This window comes from Anopheles gambiae, chromosome 2 (assembly GCF_943734735.2).
Source record: "Anopheles gambiae chromosome 2, idAnoGambNW_F1_1, whole genome shotgun sequence".
Classification (NCBI taxonomy): Eukaryota; Metazoa; Arthropoda; class Insecta; order Diptera; family Culicidae; genus Anopheles; species Anopheles gambiae.
Window position 1 is genome coordinate 111190692 of NC_064601.1, and position 18060 is coordinate 111208751.

General features: G+C 44.7%; 1 protein-coding gene across 6 annotated transcripts; it reads left to right on the forward strand.

The window, feature by feature from the left end:
* The first annotated feature begins 1160 nt into the window (after positions 1-1160).
* LOC5667356 (uncharacterized) lies at positions 1161-17077 on the forward strand. 6 transcript variants are annotated; one of them, XM_061644147.1, is made up of 6 exons: positions 1161-1264; positions 2833-2934; positions 10315-11029; positions 11382-11491; positions 12743-13476; positions 15867-17077. In XM_061644147.1, the coding sequence occupies exons 2-6, from the start codon at positions 2910-2912 to the stop codon at positions 16863-16865; spliced, it is 2583 nt and encodes an 860-aa protein (XP_061500131.1). In that variant the 5' UTR covers positions 1161-1264; positions 2833-2909; the 3' UTR covers positions 16866-17077. The 6 variants fall into 6 exon arrangements, with proteins under 6 accessions (XP_061500131.1, XP_061500130.1, XP_061500127.1 ...); XM_061644146.1 differs by having other exon boundaries at positions 1228-1408; XM_061644143.1 differs by having other exon boundaries at positions 1228-1392.
* Positions 17078-18060: the final 983 nt, after the last annotated feature.

The window sequence follows — 18060 nt, forward strand, 5'->3', positions numbered from 1 at the left end:
TGAGCCGTGAAGCATTAGGGATTAGCTTAATGAGCACGCACCGATAATTTATGGCCCCTCTTCTTCATCGTCACCGGGATCGAGTGGATACTTTTCTCCAATCAAGCCGGTGAATTGAACGTTGCCGACGGACGGTAATTGTGTGTGTGTGTGGAGACGCCTGGTTTTGGCCGGCTGATGAGATGCTCGCACCTTGCAAAGGGTTAACCAAGTTAGCATACTTTGATAGGGGTGAGTTCTTAACCAAGGCTGTGACAATTAATCGCTATAATAAGTCATTCTTCATGTGGTACACATAAGGTAAAGTCTTAATTACTGTTTTTCTAACTACAATTATGCTTCTTCTTCTTCTATTTGGCTTAACGTCCTACGCGGACATGCCGGCCTATACAGGCTTTCGAGACTTAATGCTTTTCCACGTAGCCGGATAGTCAATCCTTGCTACGGGAGGACGTTCCATTCTGGGCTTGAACCGATGACGGGCATGTCATTGAGTTGTTCGAGTTGACGACTGTACCTCGGGACCGCTCCTTATTATTCTACCTACTGTTAACTACAGTTAATTGGATGTCCATTCTGGATGACGATCAGTTCTAACGTAACCCTTAAGTAAGTCAAATTTATTTTAAACATTTTGAATAATTTACTACGTTTAGAATTGCGGCAAAATAATCATGACAAAGTTATTTAAAATGAACTGATCGAAAACAAAATCTTTGGGAGCTTTTGTAAGTTCTCAGGAGCTTTTCTTCTTGTCTAGTCGATTTTTTTTACATCTCTTTACACAGTTTTCATAGAAAAAACCTTATTTATTCTCATAAATTGCCAAATATCATTGTGACATTATGACATTGCACAGAGCTTTTACATTCTAACAACAAAAGCTCTTTCAGGCATTTTAAATTGCTATGTCTTGTTAAAGGTATAAATTGAAAAAAATGTATGTAAATGAAAAGTCATATATGTTGTGCTAACACTGTAGTATATATCATACTTTAATATCCAGTATCTATTTCAACCGTACTTCAATTTCAAACCCTGCAAGCATCCGTTAAAACTGGAATTTTCCCATCAAACGGACACGATGGGCGCTTAACGACTTGCCGTGGAACGATCATCCTCCCGAGACGCCACACTCTACTGCTCGGATCACTTCGTCACCATCGTACGATCTCTCATCGGGTGGATCGAGTGTACGATCAACTGCCAGAAAAGTGGAACCATCTTATCGTTACACCATCAGTCGATCGCGGCATTTCGAACGGTAAGCAACCGGAGCAAGCGACGAACCTCTTTCGACGATCTCGCTAGAAAGAGAGTGCTTTTTTGCGTGGAAAGGGAGTAGTGTTTCTATGTTAAAACGTGAAGTCTGTGTAAAAGTGAGTTCTCGAAGTGAGTGAATTTAAAAGTAATAACTTAAACGTACACCTATCGATAAAGTTCCAGTAAAGACACAGTGTGTAATGCAGAAACTCACTACACAGCAGGATGATATACCTTTAAATGTGCTCCAGTTATGCACCATTAGTTAGTCTTCCTTCGGACGGTTATCTTAGCGTTGGATTTGAAATATTTCAACCGTGCCATGCTCACCGAAGCCAGGTGCAGTACGCGAGCTACGTGCAAAGCGGGACCAACAGATAAACGAAGCGTAGAGGCTTACTGACCGTGATTCATGAGTGTGTGTGTGTGGTGATGGTGTGGTGGTGGTTAGGCCGCTAAGACGGCAAAGGAACAATCTCAGCTTCTGAGCGCACGTGAGAACATTTTTACTTTACCATTTCCACTGTGTAAGCCTTTACCTTCAGTAGCAAGCGGGACGGTTAAGACGGCAGGCGGGCGAGCGGGCGTAAGAGTCACGCGCGAATGTTTCGACCGCAAATCTTACCATTCATTTTCACCCAATCTCTCTGTGTGAGTGTGTGCTGTGGTATTTTGATTTCAGTTCTTTCCAATTTTTTGTTATGTTCTGTTCACGCTTTTGTGGATTTGGTGTCGGTGTGAAGCTGTAAAACGTCTACGAGTGGTCTTAACCTTTCCCGAGGCCCGGGGCAAAAGATGCAGTGAGCATACTGCGAAAAGGGCAAACGAAATATGGTGCAGCGTAGCAAGATCAAACCAACGAGCAAACGCGAACGTTGCAGCACAACTTCCTCCCTGTTCCCGAGGAAAAACCCGTGTTCGGAAAGAAGGTGCATCGTGTTGTGAACATTTGTGCTGCCACTTTTTTGCTCTAACCGGAAAAAAACCCCTCCCTCATGCGTCGCTTTTTCCCGTTTTTGCTACCACAACCACACCAACGAATCCGGGAGTGAGAAATTAGATTTATGGATTTTTAAGTGCTTTATTGTATAAAAGATTTCTCCGTTTATTTGGGGGTGTGTGAGAGGGCTGTGTGCAAAAGGAGTACGAGGAAGCGCACCTACAGACACTACAGCACTACGGAGTACCTACGGACACGTCGCGAAGATTTGGTACGATTTTTCCGGTTCGTTTGAACGTATTATGGGCCCTTACTCCCAAAAGTGCATCATCACATTTTTCTTCCAACGCTTCTCCGCGCGTAAGTGTATGTATCAGTGCTGTGTGTGTATGTGTGTGTGTGCAGTGGAAGTGGCTTTTCCGGAACAATTTTTCACGAGTCACTCGTTTGCCACCCTTGCACCCCGCTACAACCTTGCAAGAGAGACACGCTGATTCGCACGTACCAAAATTCACGGTTTTGTCCCGGCGTTCGTGTTGCCGTGTGGATTCGATTTTGTGGCTTTTCCTTATGCTTGGAGTTTTCATGCTTGCTTTTTTCTCTCTCTCCCTTTCTCTCTTCTGGCACAGGGTATTGAAGAAGCCCGATTTTTCGGCTGACTGACGACGTCAAACCGTTTCGAAAAACGGGAGGAAACTATCCAAGGATGCTACGCCGCTGTACGACGAACAGTAAGTAACGCAATACTAGCGCTAGCGCAGCTACACCACACACCAACAGTGTGATACCCAAAACAGAGTAGGCGAGCGAGGAAGAAAGTGGAAAACGCGAAATTTCAAAACCACCGTTTTGGGATAAAACCGTTGCTGGAGTCTAAAATTAGCATAACGCGGTGCAACCACCAAGGATTTTTCTCGCACGAACGAGCAACAGAAACATTTTCCTTATGATCCGTTAAGCTCGCGCTTGAGTTCACGATCCACAAGCGCTCCATTCCTTCCACTAGTATTGGGGGTATAAGGGAGGGAATGGAAATTCTTTTCCCGAATTGGCAAATAGAGTGGAAGAGTCATCTGTCCGTCATCACCTTGCTAAGGGAAGGAGGTTTTGGTTCCGCGAGCCACCCCACCTCTCGTTGACGATGGGGCGTCATTTTTCATGCTTTCAATCCGTCCCGAACGGTTAGCAGGTTAGGTGGATGAAGGTGCATCAGACTCGCTCGCTTCCTTCCGATAGCATCTTCACGGCTGTGTGTGTGTGTGTTTGGTTGTTGTGGTTTTTCTTCTTCAGTGCTCGGGATGTTTTTCCCTTTTAAAATATACACGGTGTGGTTTTGCAGCATCGTTCAGTAGATTATGATGTTAAGGGAAGAGGAAGTTTCTTTCCACAGCTTTCTTCTATCTATCTACGTGGGGCTGATATTTGAGTAAACAATTTGCATTTGATTTTGTTCTACACAGGTAGGGTTGAAAGGTTGCTAGAATCTATTGTAACTGTTGCTTGTACCGGGAAGCGCGTAACGAGCAAAATGGATTGAAATGTATGCAATTGAATTGGATCGGATGTTTGCTCTTGGTTTGTCACGTCTGAGATAAAGCATTGATGTCGAAAGAAGCACTTTTGAGGAGCATGGCTTATGGCTCTAATCATGTTTTTGTTTCGTGAAGGTTCTTAATGGATTTAGTATCAATAAAGTTAATAAAATGAGGATTATAGATTTTAGTGACATTTTTACGCTAAAACTAAACCGATGCCCTCACGTATTTTGAGCTTTTTCTCTTGATAAAATGGCAAAAACAATATTTTTCTCTCATCTTTGCCGTAGATAATGTATTAATAGGATTAAAACATCCTCCTTTCCTTCTTTTGCTTTTGATCGTATGCCGCCTGCCGCATTCGGAGTGAAAAGGGCAAAGAAAGGACCCACCCTACCCTACAATTAACTGCCAAAAAAGAAGCAACCCTAGAATACCATTGCTTTATCACTAACGTTCATCAAATAATGAACGACGTTTGTATGCCATTTTCCACCTCCAGAAGTGGAAGTCTTCTACGTGCACAGGTGCTGTCCCCGGCCATTGAAAACATGTATCCGTTCATTCTTTCTGCTGGAAACCATCGCCAACACCTGCCGCTTCTCATATAGTGTGGCAACCGAAATCGAATTGGATTCGTGATCGTTAAAGTGGAACGTAAAATTTTCGTCATTCTGGGCTTACCAATAGGATCTTGAGTTTTGGGCAGCAGAACGTGTTGGCTTTACGAGTCCGCCCAACCCTATGCCCTTTAGCGAGGGAGAATTGGTAAGAATTCAAAGTGTTTCGTTGTTGCTTATTTTATAGTGACCGATAAAGGCGAACGGCGAAGGAACTGGGATCGTTTCATTTCCTACCGTGCACGACGGGGAACCGCGATCGCACGACGGTTCTCTAAATTGGATCGTTTGAATGCTTTAATGATGGAATGGGCTTAATTGGAAAGTTTCGTTTTGTTTTTTAATGAATTTGCTTGTTAATTTGCTTATGAATACTAATTTTGGGTGGAGCTTCACTGTAACAAGTCATTTTCAACAACACTTTCTTGGTGTTCCGGGTAACATTTGGAACACATTGTTGGAAATGCTTCCTCAAATGAACGAAAAAACGATCATAACGAAGCATAAAGCTCGTTGTAAAATTAACACTTTTGTACATTAACATCTTTTTCTCAATTCTAAGCGAAATTATTTAGCCTTCAAGCATGAATCGTTAAAACACACACGGCACGCGGGTGGTCGGGTGGACCTTTACTAACAAAGCGACAGCTCAGCTCAGTCGTTGGCGCTAACTTCACTCCCCGTTTTGGATGTCCCCTTCTCTATCCTCCTCACCACTACAAATCCGTGTAATTTATGCTAAGCTAGAGGCTTTTAGTGCTTTACGCCCCGAAGCCAAAACGAGCCGGCACACACGCCCGGCTTATCATGTTTGGGCTCTCGAGCCCGAGTATTGATTGGCGTGCTTATGTGCGGCACGCATCGATTGTGTATGTCTGCGCATGAACGATGCTGCTCTGCCTCACAGTGGCATCAATCAAACTTCGAACACGTGTGTGTGTGTGTGGATCCGGTTAACATGTTTTGGTCTCCGGGACTAGTACCGTCTAGCCAAGAAGACGAATTTATGGTTCACGCTTCTGAACGGCCACCAACATCACCACCAACCGTCCCACCCACAAAGCGAAGGCGGATGTGCGAAAAAATAAGACCAACGGGGAACGAGCTAGAATTTCATTCCCCAAACAACATCGGCATCGAGAAAAAAACCCCTCGCTTGTTGAAGCTTTGGCGCCGGCGATTGGGAAGATCCGGTTCGAGATGAAAATGAAAACCGCTAAGAATGGGTTCTCCCTTTTGCTGCCTGGAAGGAGACAAAAACGATCGATTAGAGACGATCAAAGTTTTGTTGGTGGCCATCGTGAAGGCATATGTCACACACATACACACACATACACACACACACACACACACTGCTCATCAAACGTGGCGAGAGAATGAATGTCATTCCCTTTCCCGTAACAGCGGTGTTTGCTCGCTCTTTCTTCCTGCCGGCCGGCCCGCATCGGCGGCTGTAATTATGATAAATATAAAAATTCAAATGAGGCATATTTTAATGTTTACGACCCTTTTGGGACGTCGTAAAGCGGGCTGACAAATGTGTGTCAACATGTTTGTTTATTGAGTTGTAGCGGCCGTGTGTAGTAGTAGTAGTAATGCGTTCGAGCGACGAACCTTGCCGATCGCGTGCAGCACGGGAGCGGGTGTGCTGGCCGAGAGCAACAGGAGTTGTGCGTGATTTACTTTTATTTTAAACTCGTTCACCTGTAGATGTTTGCTTTGAAGAGGCTTTGCAAACACACACACAGAAACACACACACATACAAAAACCTAGGCTCCCTAGGTACCACTACTAACTTATGTGGAGCATAACATTTTATGACTATTTTCAAACCCACTCAAAATCACTTTTCGTGTTTGCTGTAGCTGGTTTGCTGATGTGACGTGAAAGGGAAAGGAACGGATCTGTCACATTAGGCAGATGGTTTGTTTATGTTATCGATCGGAGGGAGTGGTAGAACATATTTGATGCTTTTTGTTTTGTTTAAGATGGGTCATCAATATGAGAGTTCTTTTGCAGGAGGATGAAGGAGCGATAATTTACACTATTAATTAGCGAAAAATAGTGATTAAATGTGTACGTGTTAGTGGTAGTTTGTTTTCCCTCAAGAGGGCGTTTTCAACTTCTATACGTACAATTGCACTTATGTAACATGAAAGCTTTCTGAGTACTTATTTTAGATAAAAAAATATCTATATTAAATACAAAAAATAACTTTTAAAAATTAAAAGATAAAAATCGAACGGAAGAAGAAAATTAGAATTTGCAATAATTTTTTGTCTTTTTAGTGTTCTTTTCAGCACCCAACGCCATCTGGCAGAACCTACCGGAACTGTTGCAGCTAACAGTTTCACATTATGGTAGTTGTCAGTAGTTTGATCAAGGGAGGCATTTGTTATTCAAATTTTACGTTTATTCTTTTAAACGCTCAAAGAAATTGTTTTGCCGACTACTCTTCGGACATTCATTCATTTGATCTCACTATCATTTACGTGAAGTTTTTTTCTTCTTTTACAAAATTATTCAAAATGAGTTACACTAAAGCCTTGTACAACTCGTGTTTTAATTTTAATTGACAATTTATGACAAACTCAAAAAAATTCTGGAGTAAAGACATGTTAATAGACTAGGAATGCCGATAAATGCTGTCCTTAATCTAGTTTATCAACCCAAAAAAATGAGTTAGAAACAAAGAAAAGTTGCAAATTGCTCATAATAAATTGCGCCCAGCAGAGCACTATTAACACTCTCTCACTCTCCCTCTCTTCACAACTCCAGTTCCACCTTTCGACTCTCGGCAATAAAACATTTCAAACACAGTCACATCCTCAAATAATAACTGGTGTGCCACTGATGCCTCGTCCCTAGAAGTGCCCTTAAAGATTTTATTGTCTCGGCTTATCTATCTCTCCCATGGGGTGGTGGTCCCTCCGCCGAATTAAAATCTTACTCAGCTCAGCTCGCTCACTCATAATGAAACACAATTCTTAAACTTTTCATTTAATAGCGCCTCCCCCCGAAGGATCTCCTGCTGCCTGGGAAGGATACAATAATTCCCAGCAGGGTGCCTAATCGAGGCGTCCTTTTCTCATCCCACCACGTGGGTCATTTAAGGTTCGGGCGGGTGTTAAGAAAAAAAAAAAAAAGAACCGGACCATCCTCTAATTTCGAATGCTGTCAAATAAATGGGAAAAATCAATAGCAACATTTCGGACACATTTTTTGGTACTGGGGGAGGGGGGCACACACACACAAACACTCCCATTTATTGGAGTGTTCTGATCTGTTCTGATCTGCAAGCGCCCTTTATGGGCAGCGTCTTTCTTCTACCTCTTTCTCAATAATTTAATGTTCGAATTCGAAACCTCCATCACTCATTTGCATAATTGATTTTATCTTGTTTGCTCTCTCTCTCTCTCTCTCTCTCTCTCTCCCGCTTGCTCTCACCCACATGCAGTCCATCCGTCGTCACCCAGTGTTTGTGAGTGTTTGGGCGGCTCGAATTCACGGAAGCGGGTGGCCAATGTGACGGGGGATGATTTTATCATACGCCTTTCCGTTTCAGTGCTGCTTTATTTCTTCCCACTGTCAACACTCATTGGCGTCATCGGCAAGCAAGGGTGGATTGGTTGGAGCAGGAGTTTTGCGGGCTGGACCGGCCGGTCGCCTGATCGCAAAATCACAAATTGGGAAATTAAACGAGAATTTGTGGAATGTGTATTTGCCGTCTGCGTGCTGGAGATGGGTTTTGATGGTTGCCTTACCTCCCCATCCTCACTCTTAAGCCTCCCCCCCCCCCTATTTCCCTTTTCTTAAGCTTTCCTTTCTTCTGCCCAAACGCTGTGAAACGCGCGTGATCTATTTCAGAAGGAATCGATGACACTTGGAGCAAGCTGTTTGGGCCAGAACGTGTTCCCTGTTTCCTTCATCTCCCGCCCATGTGCGGATCCGGATCGTTAATGCTCGTGTTGTAACTTTTTACGAGCCGATCTTTTCACAGTGAAAATGGATGTAAATTCGGTCCCAAGGACGACGGGCCCGGTTGCCTTCTGTACAGTTTGGATTATAATTAGCTTGAAAGGGAATGCAGCGCCAATGGGATGGGATGGGAACATCCGGGTGCGACCGTTTGTGGCTTCTTGGTTTGGTGGGGGAGGTGTTTGAACCCTCATTTACGGCGACAGCGCGACATAAATAGCAGCACCGATCTCTATCGCGTGAAGGTGTGCGCGAGACCCGACGAAAGGTGGGCCGGGATGGAAGCGGTACGTTTATGTTCGATTGTGCAGATCGAACCGGGTGAAGATGGAGCGATAGGTGAGAGGAGTGGGTCGTAAAATTGTCGTCCTATGAGTGTAAGGAATAGCAGATCACATCTTCTTGGAATGAAGATGGGCTTTAAGACACATGTTGAAGATGGACTTTAAGGCTGGTTTTGTTGTGGGATCGCTTTTTTGTATTGTATTAATACATCATCGATAAGAAACTTATTTATTTGAGGATTAAATTGTTGAAATAAGGATAGATAATTTCACAATGCATGAAGTGCCGATTTACGTAATGAAAATTGTACAAAAAAGCGAATTTAAACCTTTTACATGGTGCTAAATGTCGATTTTATCGCAGTTTTGTAGAAACTTTATGAATGATTACGTTGTGTAGATACAAAAATACCTTTTTGTATACATGTATAGTATTTTGAAGCCTTTCTGCTATATTTACTTTAATAAGTTATTACCTTCTATTGGGAATGGTTGGCCTTTTTTGTCATCCCAGTTGAGCAATGGTCACTTGTAGACCTTGTGACGTATAATTTATACCATGAACAGTACAGAAATTGAGCCAGTTGGGGATTGATTGGCTTTGTTCAATGTTCATTATCCAAGCCTTGCTATCAGTCCACTGGGTTGTTTTAAAAGTCAAAATTTTAGCCATACAAACTGTAAAAAGAGCTATAAAATCATATTTTTGGTTGATCCGGTTCGAAGGACTAAATCTGAAATGTAATGCTATGGTCAATGATTTGATTGAGTTGTGTTAGTTATTGATCTCATTTTTACAGTCTTTCAGTCTATCTTATGATTAAATATCAATTGGAATTATCAATTAGTCTAAAGACGATAATATGCCACGAAAATAACAAGATTAAACCGGTTGTAGTACGATTTTTTAAGAATTATTAAGGAAAGTAAATAGTAATTATGAGCTAATTGAGGCTATTTGTAAAATTTCAACAAGCCCAATGGGGATTTCATTCCACCACTTACAGTGTGTGGTTCAGAAAAGTCTTATTCGAGCAATATTTAGGGGAACTGTGCTCATCGCCTAACTCCCAATTTTTAACCCTGCCTGTGACGATGGGATAATTTATTGCTCCTTTCACTTTTCACCGTACAGCAAACTCACCAACCATACACACAAAAGAAAGGGGACAGGAAAACGGCTTCGCTTATTTGGGGACGTCCCGAGAAAAGAAGAAAATTCCAACCATTGGGACATTATTTCCGGTACCTCGGGCCCGGACATTCCAGCACCGTCATCAAAACCGGCACCGTACACGAGAATCCTTTTCGGCGAACCGAACGTGGAGATGATGATGACACAGTGCGTGGTTTATTAGATTGTCACAGTTAGTTGGAAGTTTTTTTTTGCTTTTTCCCTCATTTTTTTCTTCTTTTTGGCGAACAAAACTGTGCTTCTCAGCAGAAATGGATTTTTTAACTTGTACCGATGTTTTACTTCGTTTGAACGGAAAAAGGGGAAAAAACGGCAGTCCGATCCTTTGATTGAAATATGAACCACAAAGCACCCCGGTTCGGTTTCTACGGTCTCTTCTTTCCGCGCGAGTTAAAGCGTCTTGTGATTCATTTCCATTTGCGCAACAACTTTCGTTCGCTTTTGCACTTTCTCGTTCGTTTTTACGATAAAAATCCCTCTTTTCCTTTCCATTTTCAGGCCGTCTGTTGTTCTTTCTTGTCGCTGCTCTGCTTTTGCTGACCGTACCGGATGGTGCTCGTGGCAATGGTACGGGCGAACCAACCGGAGCCGTCCGCACGGTAATGGATCTGATGGAGGTGATGCTGAATCGGGACATTCTGGATATGCTGCAAAACGGTGGCTTCGACTTCCGGCAGCCGGCTCGCATCTTCCTTCCGCCCAAGTTTTACTCCATCGTGCCGTACGACCAGGGCCACCAAAGCCCGGACCAGATACTGGGCGGGTACGGTGGCAGTAGCCACCTTGCCGTCCCACCCGTGGTGACAATTGCCAGTGGTGGTGGTGCTGCTGGTGGAAAAGCCACCCAACCCGAGCAGCCACCATCTGGTGCGTCCGTGGTCGATAAACTCGCCCGTGCCGAGCAGAGCGGCGGCAGCAGGATCAACTTGATTTCGTATTCCGATGGCAAAGTGACGACAGGCCGTGGCCATGGTGGGCATCCTGCGGTGACCAATAAGGGAAGCGAAACATTAGAGAAAAATGTCGGTACAAATGTGAATGGGGCAACGAATTTCCCGCACAGTGGCAACAGGAAGCAAACGACGCCAGCAAACGACCGGCAGCAGCAGCAGCAGCAGCCGTCCCTAACGACCTCGATAACGGATCAAACGGTGTCACAAAATGTCGGCCGCACACTTCCCACATCCGTCCGGGTGGGGGACGGTGGTGGAAGGTGAGTTGAAGTCGCTTTTCATGCCAGGTTTTGTGTGTGGTTTCTTGCACACAATTTCTCGCCCCAAAACGACACGACAGGTGAGCTCGATCGAACCAGGCTGTCGGATTCATTTAAAGAGGTGAAAATAATACAGAGAGAGAGAAACCTAGAATTCCTAGAAGCGCCCAGATGGGATGGATCGTTTACCGGCGCGTTATTTGTGGCCTTTTGGCGGGCTGGCCTCTTCATCACACCAAAACGAAAAACATTTTTTCAGCTTTCAAGAATGTGCACGGCAAATAACGTGCTTGTGCTTTTTTCCTTTTTCCTTTCATATTTTTCTGCACCACCCGCTGGGAATGGCGATCAGCAGCACGACGGATCAGCTACGTTCGGCCCTGCCCGGTGAACCGGATGTCGATTATCCGATATTGGGTAGCGTGCCGGCGACACAGTTCACCTGCGACAACCGTCATCATGGTAAGTGTGGTTGGGAAGGTTGGCGAAGACGAATTTTGATTGCAAAATGTATTAAAAAAAGAGAGGGGCCTGGTGCCATGACCAGGATACACACACACATTCGAATTAGATTTATGTGTATCAAAACAGCGCGAAATTCGAGCGTTTTAGGTTATATAGGATCTTCTTCTAAAGCCCTTCAATTTTGACAGTAAACTAAGAAGACATCATTGCAGTAAATTACCTCCACAAGAACTAGATAAGCATCGCCTTACAATAGGGATGATAAATCAACCTCCCAAAAAAAACACACCTCCATTAGTATGCACGTGCACAAAGCGTGGACACCACCTTTGGTCGTATCTCATTCCATCCCTTGCAAGAATGGCTCTTCATTACGGCGGCCGGGTCGGTCGGTCGGTCGGCGCTTTAGCCATTTTGTAAGCAACGGCACATTAATTAAAACCCTTCACGAAAGGTTAGCAGAGAGTAGCTTTGGACACTACGAGGTGCAAAAAGATGAATGCGTTCAGTTTGCTTCAGCTTGACTAGCTGGAGTTGGCCGCTTACGGGGACATCCATCATTATTACTGCCTTGGGGCGGGTGCGCGATGAACCCCCGGTATGAAGCGTTGTTGTGCCCGACTAAACGTCGCTTCATAAATGAGATGTCACCAAACGAACGAACTGAGTCCCCGCGTTGAAAAATGAATCCAAACCTAATGAGAGACCTAGGGGGAGCGAGAAATAGATCGAAATCGAAAACGCTCTGAAGCACTCTGAAGTACGCAACACGAACCAGCGTTTGATTTATTGACGATCGTTTGTGACCTGGCACGGTGGGATGGCGGATATATAGCGCTGTTCGAGCAAGGAAGGAGCGAGAGAGAGAGAGATAGAGCAGAACAACACGTGCGATTAGTATCTGTATCGATGGATGCGTGGGCTTACGAAATTGCTACCGCTTCGACCGGGAGCTTTGCCGGGACGATTTGCCTTCATTTGTGCCGGTTTCTAACAAAAAAGCGGGGAGGATGTGTCTAATCCTCCTTCATCATGCGGCAATCTCGTGTCGGAACGTGACGCCAGAAGCCGGCATTGATATTAGCATATGAAAAGGAGGCGCGACCGGGGAGCGCGCCCTAACTCCGGGCGATTCGTGGCCTTCACAAATCCAATCTCCAATATCGCTTGCCCCGAAATCTTAATATCGAAATCTTATCGTTTTCACACCCCGTTTTGTTTTTTTTGTTTTATTTGTTCGTATTCCAGGTTATTATGCCGACGTTGAGACACGGTGCCAAGTGTTCCGGGTGTGCGCCAACACCGATTCGACCGGGCGTGGCTTTGCGTTCCTCTGCCCCAATGGGACACTCTTCAATCAGCGCCATCTGGTGTGCGATTGGTACATGAACGTGCGGTGCGAGGAAAGTGAGAGCCTTTACGGTGTGAATGAAGCGATCGGTCGGACGGACAGCGGTATGGGCCGGATGTTGATGAGTGGAGATCGGCAGGATATGATGGATGTTGTGATGTCGATGGTTACCTACCCGATGCGTTCGTTGATGGACCTCATGAACGGGGTCGGTGTGATCGAGGAACGTGTGGGCGAACCGGAGGTACAGGAGAGGGAGGAGATTGAAGTGCCACCGACTGTGGAGGGTGAACAGTACGTGACGGAACCAGAAACGGGACTAGAACCACCGTTTCAACAAGGAAGAATACAATACAGCCCTCAACCGGTGGTGAATCAGTACGGCGGACCAGCGGTGAACAGCTTTAGAGCAGATGTTAGTCCACCTGTTAGTGATCCAAACGGCGCCGTTGGGTCGAATGTGTATCAACCCATGTTGGACAATGTTTATGTGTCAAGTCTTGGGACGCTTTCCACCGATCCTGATTCTGGGTTCGATCCACAGCGATCCACGCTACTTACCAGAACGGAAGGATCAGTGAGAACCGTGTCCGGAGTGCCACAAGCAGATTCGTACGGGATTGTAAATCAGGTGAGTGAATGCGGATTAATATTAGTGGGCTCATCGGTGGGCAAGTTGTGACACTATTCAAAAGAGTCCTTTCTTACGAGCATAGTCATAGCTCAGTTAAGCTCCATAAGCTTACGACCATAGTTAAGCTCTTTATGAATAGAAACTGAAGTTATACGAAAACTGGAATTGAACTTGAACCTATACCCATCTCTGGGGGTTATATTAAACCCATAATGGTCCTAAAACTGATACAGAAATCCCACCTCAGAGTTGGACCCATAAAGATTCAGGAACACATTTTGATCCTATATCATACTTTGAACTAGTGCCTAACCCATAACGATCTTGGCATTGACCATGTACCTATAGCGATACTGGAATTTATTCTTAACCCATATTGGCCTTTACACTTAATCCGAATCCAGCAGTTCCTTGAATTGATTCCCAAACTCAAGCGGGCTTTGGAACTGTTGGTGAGTCTATATTCGATTCAGTAGCTGATTCCATTGGTTTTACGAACTATTCCCGGCAGTGTATGTTGTGTGTAGTTTCAGCACAGAAATTCGGCGTAGAAATTTAGCGCTTTTATATGGTGATGATAACAAATTTCCCACTATTTAGTATAAGTCATTGCAAGTTACTACAGGAATTTTGAGTGATTCCGGTAGAGGGCGCTGGCGCAACGATTCGCTCTTCTTTATCTGAAATTAGACCTAGTGTTGCAAAAAAAGCTCCGATATCTTGTAATCAAAATGCTAAAAAATAATGTAAAATAAGTAAATGTGTACCTTCTTCCCACCTAGACATAAAGACTCAATTTAAAACCAATATGATAAAGCAACATTACTGACCAGTATGGAAAGCTCATTTAAAATTCTACGGAAAACAATAACATAACTTGAAACAATGCCTATGTACTGAAAGTCCCTTGGATAATAGGACGTTATAAAAAAGGCGATAATTGATCAAGTGCTACACCGATCCTGCTGGAAGTGGAACGTCATCTTCCCACCCCAATAATGACACATTGTTTATTGCACCGACCGAAGTTTTGCTGAACGGTTTCGAGTGGTAATCGATAAAATTATCCTATTACCTTTATCACACCGCTTGCAGGCCCCCAAGCCCTACTACGGTTTATAGATGTCCGTCCGGGTTTGAGTGCTTCATCAATATAATGATTCGTCTTAAGGTTTAACGCCCGAGAACCGTTTTCTCAACTTCTGCCGTTAGCGACCGATGTGCTGGCTATGGTCCTTTTCCTTTTTGGTAGTACCATCATCCCAACTGCGGTTTATACGCTTCCCACGCTGTCGTCCACTTCGTCACACCGGTTTGCCTGGTTGACGACGTTTCGGTTCGGTTCATTATGAGCTAAAAGTTTAATTTATCACCCGAAAGGAAAGTTTACCCTCGTGATGGCTCGTCGACGGGAGACAACGGGTGGACAGTTTTAGTTTTCGGCACTTATTTGACTGGCAACGATCCGTATCATCGAAAGTTTACAGCCATCCTGAGCGGTGAGAAATGTGTGTGTGTGTGTGTCCTTGTGCAAAATGCGTTGGAGTAGGGGAACACAGATAATCGACGGACTGGACTGGAGTGAAAAGATGATAATGAGGGATAAAAGGAGCTGCAACACAAACAGCGTAAGCGTTTTGCACGCCGTCGTCCTCAAAGCGACACCGTGTGGGAAGTTTTCGGAAAAGTGGGTTGGTAAATTTACATCCAACAATGTGTAAAACAAAAGCAAAAAAGCTCAACGAACAACCATCTCAAGCATCATTGAAGAGAGCTTAATCTGGACACCCCCACCGGGTGGTGCCGTTTTTTGACACTTCAGCCACCGCCCGGCTCGGCTCGAGATGGTTGCGGCATGTTTGCACAGTTTTGCAAACTAATGCCTAACAGTGGGGTGATTGGAAAGGGAAGCTGTACGTCTGAGCTTTACGCCCTCATTCACGTGCAAACGTACCCCCCCTTTCGAGTGCTCGGTTCTAGTGGGAAAAGTGTATGATTGAAACATCCAGCTGAGCATTCCACTTACAGGGATTTCCGTTGTAAAAAAGGGGCGGGTGTGGGAAGAATAGTTGTGACAAAGCACTTTTGCAGCATGATTGGCAATATGTCCGGTATTTGGGAGGATGTTACAGACAGAGAAAGAGAGGGAGAGAAACGACAAAGGCGTAGATAGCGTGGATTACATGCTTGGGAAATGTTCTTTGGAAATAAACAGCAGGCCATGGATTAAATTGAACATTTTCCGACCCGCATTGGAATCCTTTCTGGAAGGATTGTGTGCTAGGAATTAGGTTCAAAAGGACTTCACTTCTCTTGAAAGAATGCAATTGATTGAGCTTAATTAATGCCGCTTCTTATTAATGACCCTTTTTTTTATTTTTCCCCAGAACCAGGCCGGATTTTCCAATCCCATCGCAACGAACGTTCAATTGGTGCGAGCAGATCTGATCAAATCCTGGAACGACCAGCAGCGACCAGTCCTACCGCATCAGACGCCTTCGCTGAAACTTGCACCCGTTCCACGAATTTCCCAGCAGTCCTACGAAATTCCAAAGCCTCCCCGCCAGCAGCACCAGTATCAACAACCGCATCCACAGACACCGAGTGCCATCTATCGGCAAGGATCGATACTACCACCGACGGGCGTTTTGCCACCATCCACCCTAACACGCACCGTATTGATCGGGGCCAACAACAAGCACAGCGATCTGCCCTCGGCCCATCGGTTTGCTCCCCCCGTACGGCAAGTGCTTCCGATCCAGCGGGTAACCGTTGTACCGGAAAATACGTACCAGCATCAGCAGCAGCAGCAGCACCATCAGCAACAACTCCATCAGCAGCAACAAAGTCACACACGACCGACAAACTTTTACCATCCGGTTGGTACTGGCTCTGGTAGCCTTTTGCCTCGGAGCACTGCCTCACAGCCTACTACAGTTGCTCAGCGAACAGTGCCTCAAGTACAAGCAAACTTACCCTATACGACCCCCGTGGCAACACAACAGGGTGGTCCTGTGGTACAGTACCCGTACAACCATCCTCCACCCTACACCGCGGTGCAACAAGTTCCGGTCGCGGCAAGCAATCGGGACGGAAGTTACGCAGCTTACCAACAGCAGCAGCAGCTACTACTGCGCCGCAGCGATAATGTACCGGCGCCGGTACCAACCGCGACCAATGTAGTTCCCCGAACGAGGCTTCAAACGAGCACGGTGCTGCAGGTAGTGCCCGCGCTAAGCTTTTACCTGAACGATGCCGAGGAAAAGCGAGCGTTCGATGATGCCGTCCGGCAGGGTCTGTTTGACGAGCGAAGGCGTAGCGGTCGGGCCTACACGTCGTACCAGGTACCGCTGGGCAGTGTGGGACAACTTGGAGCGTTGTCGTAGGCCGACCGGTCGGTACTAAGAACTAATGTAATTTATTGGAAGTTCGTCTCGCAAGCTCGCAAGTGCGGTGCGGCTCAAAAGCGATGTCCTTTGAACGGTGAACGAAACTGTACAGCAGTGGCACAGCGCACGTTTGTGGGCTGAATAGTACGGATGAGATTATGATAGGATGCATATAAAGAGAGGAAAATAAAGCAAAATAAAGAAAGTAATGAATCGATGTTGGTATCAAAGGGCACAGGGGTGCGCAAGCGCTTTGAAAGCTTTTGCATTTTGTTGTTGTTGTTGTTGTTTAACGCATTCCATGGAATTACTTTTCCACTGCGATGAGATCCAATCAGCAGCAGCACGAAGCGTACGATCGCATGAGCAAAGGCAGACAATAAATTTGATTCATCGCACTAGTGTTGTGTGACGCACAGGTCGCAGTCGGTGGGCTGGTCGGGAAGGATGGTTTTAATGAGATTGTACCTTTTTCCAATTGCTGTTCTATTTCTAGAGAAATGTTTTACTGGTAAGTGTACCGCTGGTATTCGTTTCGTTTCGATTGGTTTGGTTGGAGGAAAGGTCGTGCGGGATGCAGAAGCAAACAGCAAAAACCAGTGTGCCCTTTCAAGTGTGATTTGATTATCGATTTTTTGTTTTTTGCTTCCATTCACGGGTTCTGGGACTGTGTAAATGTAAATTTAAGTGATCCTTAATGTAACGGTTCACATGGGCCAGCTAGTTGGAACTAGACAGATATTTCAATGTAATTTATTATGTTTTTTTAGGATTAAAACTGTTTTTTGAATGCTTCAATCTAACAAATAGACCAATTGGACCCAATCGGAATGGACCAAATTACAGTTGGAACACGTTATTTGAACACTTTTTCGTTGGGTTAATTGGGTTATATGGCAAATTGAAAAAGTCAGAGCATTATAATGGTTTTCTAAGAAAAAATCGGGATCTGTTTCGATGGACGTTCGATGGAACAAAAACGTGTCAATTAAAAAGCACAAATTTTATATCAGATAACTGACAATTAATGTTCTGTTAGTGCTTTCAAGCGATAAATTTAAATAAGTTAAAGTGTAGACTTTTTTATATAAACTTTAAAGTCTTTAAAAAATATCGTGTTCAGCTAAAGCTCTTTTAACCAAAATCCCATAGAAAGTAAAGTATGAAAACAGTTGGTTTAAAATGTATGTCT

What these genes read in the sequence shown, in the direction of transcription:
- LOC5667356 (XM_061644147.1), top strand. Translation starts at nt 2,910, where the DNA reads ATGCTACGCCGCTGTACGACGAACA. An exon ending in GTGGGGGACGGTGGTGGAAG is followed by an intron (nt 11,030 to 11,381) that starts GTGAGTTGAAGT and finishes AATGGCGATCAG; the next exon opens with CAGCACGACGGATCAGCTAC. An exon ending in CGTACGGGATTGTAAATCAG is followed by an intron (nt 13,477 to 15,866) that starts GTGAGTGAATGC and finishes ATTTTTCCCCAG; the next exon opens with AACCAGGCCGGATTTTCCAA.